Source organism: Callithrix jacchus, chromosome 19, assembly GCF_049354715.1.
Source record: "Callithrix jacchus isolate 240 chromosome 19, calJac240_pri, whole genome shotgun sequence".
NCBI lineage: Eukaryota > Metazoa > Chordata > Mammalia > Primates > Cebidae > Callithrix > Callithrix jacchus.
The window spans coordinates 49,849,065-49,863,810 of record NC_133520.1 but is presented as its reverse complement, the minus strand read 5'-3'; the positions used below and the strand labels follow the sequence as shown (position 1 = coordinate 49,863,810).

The window sequence follows — 14,746 nt, the reverse complement described above, 5'->3', positions numbered from 1 at the left end:
AACTTCTAGACGCAAGTGATCTTCTTGCCTCAGCCTCCTGAGTAGCTGGGACTACAGGTGCACACCACTGTGTCTGGCTAATGTGTAATTTTTTTTTTTTTTTTGGAGAGACATGGTCTCGCTGTTTTGCCCAGGCTGGTCTCAAACTGCTGGCCTCAAGAGATCCCTCAGCCTTGGCTTCCTGAAGTGAGCTGCCACACCTGGCCAGTTTGTTTTTAGGAGTATTATATCAGATGCAATAACTGTACATCAAGGCCAGTTAGTGCTTGTGCCAGGCAATAACGTAGGTGGCCTATTTAATTCTTCGAAATCACCTCATTTGAGAGGGCTTTAAAGCTGAGGTAATATAGGCTGAGGTATAAATTCAGCTGCCTGAGGTAACATAGCTAGTAAGTAATGCAGCCAGGAATTGAACTCTGGTTTGTGTTTGTGGGCTTCCATCCCTGTCCCCCCATCCCCACCCCTGTGTTTTTTTCTTTTTGAGATGGAGTCTTGCTCTATCACCTAGGCTGGAGGGCAGTGGCAAAATCTCAGTTAACTGCAACCTCTGCCTCCTAGGTTCAAGCAATTCTCTGCCTTAGCCTCCCGAGTGGCTGGGACTATAGGCCCCTGCCACCACACCTGACAGATTTTTGATAATTTTAGTAGAGACGTGGTTTCACCATCTTGGCCCGGCTAGTCTTGAAGTCCTGACCTCATTATCTACCTACCTGAGCCTCCCAAAGTGCTGGGATTACAGGCGTGAGCCACTGCACCTGGCCCACCCCAGTTTTAGGGACGCATGTGTTAACTAAGATTTTTTTTTCTTTAAGGAGAAAACAAGTTTTAAGAGAGTAAAGGGGCTGGGTGCCGTGGCTCATGCCTGTAATTCCAGCACTTTGAGAGGCCAAGGCAGGTGGATGACCTGAGGTCAAGAGTTCAAGATCAGCCTGGGCCAACATGGTGCAACCCCATTTCTACTAAAAATACAAAAACTTTGTTGTATGCCTGTACTCCCAGCTACTCAGGAGGCTGAGGTAGGAGAATTGCTTGGACCCAGGAGGCGGAGGCTGCAGTGAGCTGAGATCAAAACACTGCACTCCAGCCTCGGCAACAGAGTGAGACTCCGTCTCCAAAAATAATAATAATAATAATAATAATAATAATAATAATAAAGGAATAACTGATGGCTACTCCATAGGCAGAACAGTCTGGAGGGCTGCTGGTTGCCATTTTTATGGTTATTTCTTGATTATATGCTAAACAAGGGGTGGATTATTCATGCCTCCCTAAAACTTTTAAGACTGTCTAGGGTAATCTGATGTTGCCATGGCATTTGTAAACTATCATGGCACTGGTGAGAGTGTTGAACCCGAGGCCACTCTTGTTGCCATCCTGGTTCTGGTGGGTTTTAGCCGACTTTTTTACTGCATGTTGTTTTATTAGCAAGGTCTTTAATGACCTATATCTTTTACCAACCCCCATCTCATCCTGAGACTTAGAATGGGTAACCATCTGGAATGCAGACTGGTACGTCTCAGCCTTGTTTTACCCAGCCCCTATTCAAGATGGAGTTGCTCTGGTTCAAACGTCTCTGACTTATTTCCCCCATTCCTTTTACAAGCGAACTCTGAATCCTAAGGGTTGCAGAGGGATGAAGATCCGTCTTCTGTAACTTCTTTATGCTGAACAGGGGTGATGATATTCCTTCCTAACTCTTGGGTCTCTTGCATTCAGGGTAGAGAGGAGCTCAGTGAGAAAGCATTGGTATGGTGAAGACCATTCTTTTTTTTTTTTTTTGGGGATGAAGTTTCGCTGTTGTTACCCAGACTGGAGTGCAATGGCACGATCTCGGCTCACCGCAACCTCTGCCTTCTGGGTTCAAGCAATTCTCCTGCCTCAGCCTTCCGAGTAGCTGGGACTACAGTTGCGCACCACCGTGCCCAGCTAATTTTTGTATTTTTAGTAGAGATGGAGTTTCACCTTGTTGACCAGGATGGTCTTGATTTCTTGACCTCGTGATCCACCCGCCTCGGCCTCCCAAAGTGCTGGGATTATAGGCGTGAGCCACCGCGCCCGGTCAGGCCATTCTTAACTCTTTTGAGTTCTGACAAAAGGTAATATCTGGAAGATTCATAAGTATTCAGTTTAAGAAAACATTTAGTAAGCTTATCCTGCATTGCTACACAAAGAATATAATTACGGCAATATATTACATAACAGTACACAAAGTAAAATTATCCCAAGTAGACTAAATTAGCAGGTTTTCCATGAACTAGGCAATTGTTGAAATTAAGCTAATAAGGACTCGCTAGCCAATGCCAATATGTGCCCAGAATTAGAATATTGATCCAGATTTTAACATTACTCATCTCTTGTTTCTTTTGAGCAGCAGCCAGAGAGCACTGGTTGGTTCGCAGGAATAAGTGGGATCGCTCTCTTGTGTTCCATAGGCCTGTGCAGCACAGGTCAGGAACTGTGTACACAAGGAATGAGGCCAGTTTTCCCAAAGGGCTTTGCTTGGCGCTGTGAGTTAAGTTTCATTCCTGACAGGAACGCACGCCATTCCAGTTAAAGCCTTGGCAAAATAACCAGTTTCTCCGCTTCTGTCCTAAAGTCAGCCAATCAGTGCTGCAGTCTGTTTCCTTTGCGTGGTGGGGGGGGTCTCCTCAGTATCATCCTTTCTGTGGTTTGCCAGAAATATGTTACCTGAAAGGGGTCCTGATCCAGACTCCAAGAGAGGGTACTTGGATCTTACAAAGGAAAGAATTCGAGGGGGCCAGGCGTGGTGGCTCACGCCTATAATCTCAGCACTTTGGGAGGCCAAGGCAGTGGATCACCTGAGGTCGGGAGTTTGAGACCAGCCTGGCCAGCATGGTGAAATCCTGTCTCTACTAAAAATACAAAAGTTACCCAGGCGTGGTGGCAGGTGCCTGTAATCCCAGCTGCTCAGGAAGCTGAGGCAGGAGAATCGCTTGAACCCAGGAGGCAGAGGTTGCAGTGAGCTGAGATAGTGCCATTGCACTCCAGCCTAGGCAACAGAACGAAACTGTCTCAAAAAAAAAGCAAGGAGAATTCTTAGAATAAAGTGAAAGCAAGTTTATTAAGAAAGTAAAGGAATAAAGAATGGCTATTCCATAGAGCAGCCAGTTAACTAGGATTTTAATTTAAGAGATATTAAAATTGTTAATAAATTTGTTTAATTTACCGAAGCAAATCACTGATTTGTGTGTATAAGCCATGAGAGAAATATGGGACTTAATTTTGCTACAGAAGAGAATTTAATTTCCTGCATAATCAGTTTCTCCCTATTCCACTGAATTAATTTCATCAACATACAAGGTGGATATTTTCTTTTTTTTCTTTTTTTTATTTTTTGAGACAGAGCTTCGCTCTTGTTGCCCAGGCTGGAGTGCAATGGCGTGATCTTGGCTCACCGCAACCTCAGCCTCCTGGGTTCAGGCAATTCTCCTGCCTCAGCCTCCTGAGTAGCTGGGACTACAGGCACGCGCCACCACGCCCAGCTAATTTTTTGTATTTTTAGTAGAGACGGAGTTTCACCATGTTGACCAGGATGGTCTCGATCTCTTGACTTCGTGATCCACCCGCCTTGGCCTCCCAAAGTGCTGGGACTACAGGGGTGAGCCACCGTGCCCGGCCAGATATTTTCTACTGTCTTAAACAGTCTCCCTCCTTTGGCCCTTGTGCCCCTTCGGGTATTTCCCCCTACCTTTTCCCCTTTCCAGTAAAACTCTCTAGGACAAGGGTAGGCTGTGCTCACTGTCCTCTGAGTCTTTGGGATTCACCCACACTGGGCTTTGCCCTGTTGCCCCACCCAGACTGCTGGTGGGAAAGGTTATGTTCATGTTGCTGGATTCAGTGGCCTCAGCCGTTACCTCACCTGACCTGGTTTTAGCATTGGACATGGTTGTAGACTTTCTTCACTGACTTCCAGGACACTACACTCTCCAAGTTTCTTTCTTTTCTCTCTTCCTCTCTTCCCCCCTTCTCCCTCCCTCCCTCCCTCCCTCCCTCCCTCCCTTCCTTCCTCTTTCTTGCTCTCTCTCTTTCTCTTTCTTCCTTTTCTTGAGATACAGTTTCCCTCTGTCGCTCAACTAGAGTGCAACGGTGTGATCTCAGCTCATTGAAACCTTCACCTCCCGGGCTCAGGTGATTTTCGTGCCTCATACTCCCAAGTAGCTGGAATTACAGGTGCCTGAAACCATGCCTGGTTGTATTTTTAATAGAGACAGAGTTTCACCATGTTGACCAGGCTGGTCTCAAACTCCTGACTGTAGGTGATCCCCCTGGCTTAGCCTCCCGAAGTGCTGGGATTATAGGCATGAGCCACTTCACCTGGGCCACACTCTCCAAGTTTCTAACACCCTCCTGCCACTTCTTCCCAGGCAGGGGATTGGTTCTAACTCTGTGGGATCACAAATTCCTTTTAGAGTCTGGTCCTCACTGTGACCCCACATCCTAGCAAAAACTGTATATATGTTTATGTTAACACAGTTTATTACAAATAGTTTTCATCCTTTTAAATTATGATGACTTTGTGTGTGTGTGTGTGTGTGTGTGTGTGTGTGTGTGTGTGATGGACTTTCACTCTTGTTGCCCAGGCTGGTATAAAATGGTGCAGTCTCGGCTCACTGCAACCTCCACCTCCCGGGTTCAAGTGATTCTCCTGCCTCAGTCTCCTCAGTAGCTGGGATTATAGGCATGTACCACATCTGGCTAATTTTGTATTTTTAGTAGAGACAAGGTTTCTCCATGTTAGTCATGCTGGTCTTGAACTCCTGACCTCAGGTGATCCGTCTGCCTTGGCCTCCCAAAGTGCTGGGATTATAGGCGTGAGCTACTGTGCCTGGCCAAAATTATGGTGACTTCTAAGAAGGTCCGATTTTTTTTAAGAGTTAATGGTTGTCACCTGGGCAACATAGCAAGATGTTGTCTCTTTAAAAAAATACAGAAAATGTTAGCTGAACATGGTTGTTTATGCTTATAGTCTTAGCTACTTGGGATGCTGAAGAGGGAGCATTGCCTGAGCCTCAGAAGTTGGAGGCTGCAGTTAGTTATGATTGTGTCACTGCACTCGCCTAGATGACAGAGCGAGACCCCTTTTCTTTAAAGTAGGCTGGGCATGGTGGCTCAGGCTTGAAATCACCGCACTTTGGGAGGCCAAAGCGGGAGGATCACTTACGGTCAGAAGTTCAAGATAATCCTGGCCAACATAGTGAAACCCTGTCTATACTAAAGATACAAAAATTAGCCTGGGTGTAGTGGCACATGCCTATAGTCTCAGCTAATTGGGAGGCTGAGGTGGGAGAAATACTTGAACTCAGGAGACAGAGGTTGCAGTAAGTCAAGATTAAGCCACTGCACTCCAGTCTGGATAACAGAGGGAGATTTTGTCTCAAAAAAAAAAAAAAATTAATGATGGTAAGCTGAAATAGTGTTTGTAATACAATGTTGAGCAATGTATAGAGTTCACTGTTTCTTCTTTTTTTTTAAGTGAGAAGGTCTTGCTCTGTTACCAAAATAAAAATGAATAAATAAAAAATTTTGTATCTGATTCACCTACAATTTTTGTTTTTGATGAAGTTTTGCTCTGTTGCCCAGGATGGAGTGCGGTAGCACAATCTCGGCTCACTGCAGCCTCCACCTTCCAGATTCAAGTGATAAGCGATTCTCTCGATAGCGTCCCTAGTAGCTGGGACTACAGGCGTGCATGCATCACCATGCTGGGCTAATTTTGTATTTTAATAGAAAAATTTTGTATTTTTGATAGAAAAATAAAAATTCATGGAGGTGGCTGTGTCTGGCCACCCCCATGGATTTAATACTTCTGTTTTTTCTAATGTGAATTGTCAGTTTCATATTACTTGTTTGTTTATAGGGATTTAACATGCCTGCATAAGCTCATAACCCTTTATGGTAAATCATACTGATTAAATATTAGTATATTAGATTCTCTTTTATGCTAATTTTGATTTTTTAGCATATAGAAATTTTTGAAGACCTTCAGAACACTGCATTTATGGCCTTTCTTGGTGGGTAATATTTTCTGTGTGCCATTGCTCTTCTTTTCCAGGCACCCAACAGGAGGATCATTTATTCGTCCGAAAAAGGTAAATTTTGGAATAGACTTTCTTACTGCAGTTAAGAACCGCTATGTGTTAGAAGATGAACTGGAGGAAGATGGAAAAGAACAAATTGTTACAATTGGAAATAAACCTGTGGAGACTATTGGTTTTGACTCTGTTATGAAACAGCAAAGGTAAGTGGAATTTATAATAGCAGAGCTGACTTTTATGGTTTTATTAAGGTTCAGAATTGGAATTCCATGACTGTGTGTGGATGCTAAGGACTTTGCTTCTTTTTTTTTTTTTTGAGACAGAGTGCCACTGTTGTTACCCAGACTGGAGTGCAGTGGTACGATCTCGAATCACCGCAACCTCTGCCTTCTGGGTTCAAGCAATTCTCCTGCCTCAGCCTCCCGAGTAGCTGGGACTACAGGCATGCACCACCATGCCCAGCTAATTTTTGTATTTTTAGTAGACACAGAGTTTCACCTTGTTGACCAGGATGGTCTCGATCTCTTGACCTCGTGATCCACCTGCCTTGGCCTCCCGAAGTGCTGAGATTATAGGTGTGAGCCACCGCGCCCGGCCTAGGACTTTGCTTCTAAACTGGTTTATGCTTCCCACAGAAACGGAATCAAAATCTGAGGAATCCAAGGATTATTTAGGGAAATAAAAATTTTTATTTTAGCACAAGATTGGTAGATTTTTCCAGATTGCAATTGAAACATTTATTGGTCCATTATTAATATTCACATCATATTATCTTGTGTTGACTAATTAAGTAACTAAGACTGACATTGTGTTCTTTTCTATTTCATGGTGATGGTAAGTTGGCAATGGAAACGGCAGTCTGAATTGTTCCCTATGCTGTGGAGCGTGCTGGTGGCATCTATTTTTTTTTTTGTCAAGGCAGAGTTTTGCTGCTGTTGCCCAGGCTGGAGTGCAATAGCACGATCTTGGCTCACCATAACCTCTGCCTCCTGGGTTCAAGAGATTCTCCTGCCTCAGCCACCCCAGTAGCTGGGATTATAGGCATGCAGCACCACACCCAGTTAAATTTGTATTTTTAGTAGAGACGGGGTTCCTCCATGTTGGTCCGTCTGGTGTCGAACCCCCAACTCAGGTAATCCACCCACCTTGACCTCCAAAAGTGCTGGGATTACAGGCGTGAGCCACCACGCCCAGCGGTGCCATCGGTTAATAGCAGGGAGTAGTTTCTGCCTCTGGCTGCACAGCTTCGTCACCCGGGGAGCTGTGAAACATGCAGCATCCTTTGTCCCATTCCAGATCTGCTGATTCAGAATTTTGGGCTATGGGCTCTAAATAATGCATTTTATTTTTTAAAAATTTTCTTTCTTTCTGTTTTTTTTTTTTGAGATGGAGTCTCGCTCTGTAGCCCAGGCAGGACTGCAGTGGTGTGATCTACACTCACTGCAGCCTCTGCCTCCCAGGTCCCAGTTCAAGCAGTTCTCCAGCCCCAGCCTCCCAAATAGCTGGGATTACAGGCACGAGCCACCATGCCCAGCTAATTTTTGTGTTTTTTTTTTTTTTGAGACGGAGTTTCGCTCTTGTTACCCAGGCTAGAGTGCAATGGCGTGATCTCAGCTCACTACAACCTCCACCTCCTGTGTTCGGGCAATTCTCCTGCCTCAGCCTCCTGAGTAGCTGGGATTACAGGCACGCGCCACCATACCCAGCTAATTTTTTTGTATTTTTAGTAGAGTTGGGGTTTCACCATGTTGACCAGTCTGGTCTTGAACTCCTGACCTTTTGATCCGCCGGTCTCGGCCTCCCAAAGTGCTGGGATTACAGGCATGAGCCACTGAGCCTGCCCTATTTTTATTTTTATACAGACAGGATCTTGCTCTCTTGCCCAGGCTGGTCTTGAACTTTTGGGCTCAGGTGATCCTCCCGCCTTGGCTTCCCAAAGCACTGGGATTACAGGTGTGAGTCACTGCACCCGGCCTTAAAATAATGCATTTTAAAACTGCTGCACGAGCAGACAATTCTCTTGCCTCTGAAACTATATATTGTGACATTGTACAAGGAGGCTTACTAGTCATTCTATGAACTGCTTGAATCAGAGAGGAAGTTAATATTTACACAAAACCAGTCTGGCTGCACAAGAACTGGCCAGGCCTTGCAGTTTACTGTGGTGACTTGGATGAAGTAGCTGGGTGAGGACCCCTGGTGGCCACTGTGAGAATAAATTTATGGCCTCTTGTAGGCCTGCAGTATATTTTCTTTCAGTCTCTAAAAGAATTGGCCGGCTTAGTGGCTCACGCCTGTAATCCAAGCACGTTGGAGGCCAAGGCAGGCGGATCACCTGAGGTCGGGAGTTCAAGACCAGCCTAACCAACATGGTGAAACCACATCTTAAAATTAAACTATAGTTTTTTCCAAAGTAAATTTCTTTGCTATCTTTTGTTATTGTTGTTATGAATAAAAGTGCATATGAGGACAATGTTGAAAGTAAAATAAATACATTTCTTGGCAGCTCTACTCTTTTTTTTTTTTTTTTTTTTTCTTTTGAGACGGAGTTTCGCTCTTGTTACCCAGGCTGGAGTGCAATGGCACGATCTCGGCTCACCACAACCTCCGCCTCCTGGGTTCAGGCAATTCTCCTGCCTCAGCCTCCTGAGTAGCTGGGATTACAGGCACACGCCACCATGCCCAGCTAATTTTTTGTATTTTTAGTAGAGACAGGGTTTCACCATGTTGACCAGGATGGGCTCGATCTCTTGACCTCATGATCCACCCACCTCGGCCTCCCAAAGTGCTGGGATTACAGGCTTGAGCCACCGCGCCAGGCTGGCACCTCTACTCTTTAGCATACATGGCACCCGTTTAAAAAAATCTCGACTGGGCGCAGTGGCTCACGCCTGTAATCCCAGCACTTTGGGAGGCTGAGGTGGGTGGATCATGAGGTCAGCAGTTTGAGATCAGCCTGGCTGACATGGTGACATCTCATCTACTAAAAGTATTAAAAATTAGCCAGGCATGGTGGTGCGCGCCTGTAATCCCGGCTACTCAGGAGGCTGAGTCAGGAGAATTGCTTGAACCCAGGAGGCAGAGGTTTCAGTGAGCCGAGATTGTACCATTGCACTCTAGCCTGGGTGACAGAACAGGACTCTTGTCTCAAAAAAAAAAAAATAATAATAAGTCTCAGAATAAATAAAGAGTTTTAAAGGAACAAATGGACTTCCTTTAATTATAAAAGAAAATACATTTATTGTTGATAACATAGAAATTACAAATTGAACAAAAAAGTATCATGACTGATGCCACCACGTAGATATAAGTATTGTGAATGGTGGGTGCAGTGGCTCATGCCTGTCATCTTAGCACTTTTGGAGGCCAAGGTGGGAGGATCATTTAGCCAGGAATTTGAGACTAGTTTGGCCAACATGGTGGAATCCTGTCTCTACTAAAAACACAAAAAATTAGCTGGGTGTGGTGGTATACGCCTGTAGTCCCAGCTGCTTGGGAGACTGAGGCAGGAGAGTCCTTTGAACCTGGGAGGTGGATGTTGCAGTGAACCAAGATCTTGCCGCTCCACTCCAGCCTGGGTGATAGAATGAGACGCTGTCTCAAAATGAAAACAAAAACAAAAAAAACCTATCATGAGCAGTTTTTACTGTTTATTCTGCTGATTTACTCGGATTTAAAGAACTATATGCTTCATAGGGTTAGAGTTCTTCCCTTTATTTTTAATTTTTTACTGTTATTAGTGCAAGAAGATATTTTTTTTCCCATTTAAAATACAAATAGCCTGGGCAACATGGCAACCCTGTCTCTACAAATAAATACATACATATATACATACAAAAATTAGCTAGGTGTAGTAGTGCATGCCTGTAGTCCCAGCTATTTGGGAGGCTGAGGTGGGAAGATCACCTGAACCTTGGAAGTCAAGGGTGTACAGTGAGCCATGATTGCACCACTGCACTCCAGCCCAGGTGACATAGTGAGACCTTGTCTCAACAGATGAGCAAACAAAAAAACACCAAATATTTAAATATCTCTTACCCAAAAGAAGAATTTTTTTTTAATTGGCTAATCTCTTTTTAGAGAATATTATGAGTTCTAAGAATATATATTTTTAGACAGAGTCTCACTATGTCACCAGGTGCCAGGCTGGAGTGCACTGGCGTGATCTTGGCTCACTGCAACCTCCGCCTCCCGGGTTCAAGCAGTTCTCCAGCCTCAGCCTCCCGAGTAGCTGGGACTACAGGCGCACGCCACCACACCCAACCAGTTTTTGTATTTTAGTAGAGACGTGGTTTCACCACATTGACCAGGATGGTCTCAATCTCTTTTTTTTTGGGTGGGGGGGGAGGAAGGCAGGAAGGAAGGGAATAAGGACAGTAGGGAGGAAGGAAGGGAGGAAGCGGTGAGGAAGGGAGGGAGGGAGGGAGGGAAGGGAAGAAAGGAAATCAAGCAATGAAAGAGACATTGCCGACCTAGATCTAGAGGTTTACAAGTTGATTTCTTTTTTTTTTGAGAGAAGGAAAGAAAAAAAAAATAAGTAAAGGAGAGGAAGAAAGAGGAAGAGAAAGAAGGAGAGTAAATGGAAATATTGCTTTATTTTGAAAAAAATTGGGTATTAATAATGGCCAGTCAATGTTTCATTTAAACTAATGGGTGGGTGTGATGTGGTATTGACAAGAATGTATATTTTGTGTATTTGAAGTGGAGAGCTCTATAAATATTTATTAAGTTTACTTGTTCTGGATCTGAGTTCGAGTCCTTGATATCCTTATTAATTTTCTGTCTCATTGAGTCTAAGTCTCTATGTATCTGGGTGTTAGGATCGTTAGCTCTTGTTGTTGCATTGATCCTTTTACCACTATATCTTTGTTGCTTTAAAATCTATTTTATCCGATACAAGAATTGCAACTCCTGCTTTTTATTTATTTATTATTTATTTTTGCTCTCCATTTGGTTGGTAAATCTTTCTCCATCCCTTTGTTTTGAGTCTTTGTGTATCCTTGCATGTGAAACAGGTCTGGATGTAACATGCCGTTGGGTTTTGGCTGTGTCTTTTGATTGGGAATTCAGTCAATTTAAATTTAGGGTTACTGCCATTTGATGTTGACTGGCTGTTTTATCCATTTGTTGGTGTAAATTCTTCTTTATGTTGGTGCTCTTTACTTTTTGGTGTATTTTTAGAAAGGCTAATACTGGTTGTTTCTTTCTGTGTGTAATGCTTCTTTCAGAAGCTCTTGTAAAGCAGGCCTGGTGGTAATAAAATCTCTGGGTTCTTGCTTGTTCATAAAAGATTTTATTTTTCCTTCAGTTGTGAAGCTTAGTTTGGCTGGATATGAAATTCTGGGCTGAAGGTTCTGTTCTTTGAGGATGTTGAATATTGGCCCCCACTCTCTTCTGGCCTGTAGAGTTTCTGCCGAGAGATCTGCTGTAAGTCTGATAGGCTTGCCTTTGTGGGTAATCTGACCTTTCTCTCTGGCTGCCCTTAGTATCTTCTCCTTCGTTTCAACCCTGGTGAATCTAACGATTATGCGCCTTGGGGTTGCTCTTCTTGAGGAATATCTTTGTGGTGGTCTCTGTATTACCTGGGGTTGAATGTTGACCTGCTTTGCTAGTTTAGGAAACTTTTCCTGAATAATATCCTGAAGGGTAATTTCCAGCTTGGATTCATTCTCTCCGTCGCATTCAGGTACACCTATCAAACGTAAATTAGGTCTTTTCACATAGTCCCACATTTCTTGGAGACTTTGCTCATTCCTTTTTATCCTTTTTTCTCTAATCTTTTCTTCACGTTTTATTTCATTAAGTTGGACTTTGACCTCTGATATCCCTTCTTCTGCTTGAACAATTCGAGTGTTTAAACCTGTGCATACTTCTCGGAGTTCCTGTATTGTATTCTTCAGTTCCATTAATTCACTCATACTCCTCTCTAAGTTGTCTATTCTCAATAGGATTTCATCAAACTTTTTTTCAAAGTTCCTAGTTTCTTTACGTTGGGCTACAACATGTTCTTTTAACTCACCAAAGTTTGTTATTATCCATTCCTTGAAGAGTGATTCTGTCATCAGGATGCGCTCGTTCTCCATCAAGCCTTGTTCCATTGTCGATGTGGAACTGTGATCATCTTTAGAGGGAGAGGCGTTCTGACTTTGAGTATTCTCAGCTTTTTTACGCTGGTTTCTTCCCGTCATTGTAAATTTATCCTCCTGTCGTCTTTGAAATTACCAACTTTCAGATTAGGTCTCTTGAGTGGACATCCAGGTTGTTAGTTCCCAGGGCCAGAGCCGGTCTCAATCTCTTGACTTTGTGATCCGCCTCCTCGGCCTCCCAAAGTGATGGGATGACAGGCGTGAGCCACTGCGCCCAGCCAGACTCTAAGAATATTAACAAATTGAAAATAGATTTTCGTCCCCTAGTTTATGAAGGACTATGTAACTCATGAATTTTTCTGTAAATGACCCTACATTTTGGGTATCGTTGCGTTCAATAATTAGCTAGTGCCTTTCTTGATTGAAAAGGTAGAATTTTAGGGATTCTGGAGCAATCTTGTATGTTGGCTGGAGCTTAGTAAATAGTATGAGACAGCTTGGTAGAGTGTCGCCACTGTTGGAGTTAGGCCGGGTTCAAACGCAGAAGTTGGAGGTAGCTACTTATTGTTTCTAAGCCTCAGATTCTTCAATTACAACATAAAACCTAAGATACAAGTGCTGTTGTGTATAACAAGTGAGATCCTGCAATTAATGATAGCCGACATTGTTAGGAGTTGAAACCTCTACTTTAAGCCATTGTCTTATCTCCTCAATAAAATCCAGCATTTTTGAGATTTTTATCACTAAGAGAAGACATTCAATAAAGGAATCAAAAACAAAACAAGAAAAACCATTATGTATGGCTTCTCCTGGAGATGGCTTTGGCTCTGGAGTGATGCTTGCATTGAGATCTGAGTCCCCACTCTTAGTGTCAAGTGTTCTGGCAAGGCAGGGCAATTTTAAATTTTAGAGGGAAGGAGCGACATCTGTTGGACATAGTGAAAACTACAGTTTGAAGTAGTTTCGTGAGATTCCTGTAGTTCTTTGTTTTCTGTGATGTCATATGCCTACAAAGCTGGCTTCTGGGTGATTGCTGCAATAAAATGCATGTATTTATGTACATCTATCATGCATCAATAAAAATATTTGCTTATACCAAAGCAAGTATCTCTTAAATCAGTGTGGAACAGGAAATGGAGTTGGTGGCGTCCAGTCTGATGCAAGGGTGTGGGAAGTTGAGTGGTGTCCAGCAGACACTTGAGTTAATAGGACATAAGTAATGATTAAGTTGTTTTGCCCTAGCTACATACTTAATTGGAACTGTGAGGTATTTAGTTTGGCCTAAGTACCATGAAAAAATTACTGAAACATTAATGGCCCTGTGGCCTCAGAAAGTTTGGGACCCTCTATCTATGAATTCTGCTGCTGTCTTTTGTACCCTAGTTTTTCATGATTGTCATAATTCATGTCTTGCATTTTCATCTTGGTGTTTCTCCCAAATGTTGTTAGGTTTTAAAAAAAATTTTTATTTTTTGAGACAGTATCATTCTGTCTCCCAGGCTGGAGTGCACTGGTACAATCTTGGCTCACTGCAACCTCCACCTCCAAGGCTCAAGTGATTCTCCTGCCTTAGCCTCTCAAGCAGCTGGGACTACGGTGTGCCACGCCCAGCTAATTTTTGTATTTTTTTTTTTTTTGTAGCGATCAGGTTTTACCATGTGAGCCAGGCTGGTCCCAAACTCCTGGCTTCAAGTGATCTGCCCACCTCAGCCTCCCAAAGTGTTGAGATTACAGGTGTGAGCCACTGTGCCTGGCCCAATTTTATTTTTATAAATACTTTATCAAGTGAATTACAGTATGTCAGATGGGCTTCTGAGGGTTGCACAAGTATTAACTGGGTAAAATTATTTTAGCATTTAAAAATTTGTAGTAAAATACACGTAACATTTATCATACTTTTTTTTTTTTGCTTGAGAGTGATTTATTAGAAAGCGAGAGAGACAGCTCCCATGCTGTTGTGGGAGGGGAGCCTGGAGTTGGATATCCCTATCATAACCATTTGTAGTTAACAGTTAGTGTTAACTATATTCATAACATTGTGTAACCAGTGTCCAGAACTTTATTTTACTTTCTGAGTTTGAGTTTCTCCCTGTTGCCCAGCCTGCAGTGCAATGGCATGATCTCGGCTCACTGCAGCCTCCACTTCCTGGGTTCAAATGATTCTCCTGCCTCAGCCTCCTGAGTAGCTGGGATTACAGGCGTGCATCACCATGCCTGGCTGGTTTTTTTTTTTTTTTGGTGGAGAAGGGGTTTCACCATGTTGGTCAGGCTGGTCTCGAACTCCTCACCTTGTGATCTGCCCACCTTGGCCTCCCAAAGTGCTGGGATTACAGGTGTGAACCACCACGCCTAGCCTGGAACTTTTTCATCATCCCAAACTGAAACTCTATGTCTATTGAAACACTAACTACTAATTTTTTCTCCTGTTAGCCCCGGACAATCACCAATCTACTTTCTGTTGCTATGAATTTGACTACTCTGGAACCTCACATAAGTATTTGTTCTTTTGTGACTGGCTTATGTCACCTAGCATAATGCACTCAGGGTTCATCCACATTGTGGCGTGTGTCAGAATTTCCTTCCTTTTTGTTAAGTTCACACAAT

At 43.4% G+C, this 14,746-nt stretch overlaps 1 protein-coding gene across 4 annotated transcripts in view; it reads left to right on the top strand.

The window, feature by feature from the left end:
- The window catches only part of TBCE (tubulin folding cofactor E), a 69,073-nt gene that overhangs the window by 26,496 nt on the left and 27,831 nt on the right, over nucleotides 1-14,746 (top strand). For all 4 annotated transcript variants that reach the window (XM_008985780.5, XM_008985779.5, XM_054248368.2 and 1 more), the window contains one exon: nucleotides 6,074-6,259. In XM_008985780.5, coding sequence (XP_008984028.2) covers nucleotides 6,074-6,259 — 186 coding nt within the window. The remainder of the gene's footprint in view (nucleotides 1-6,073; nucleotides 6,260-14,746) is intronic.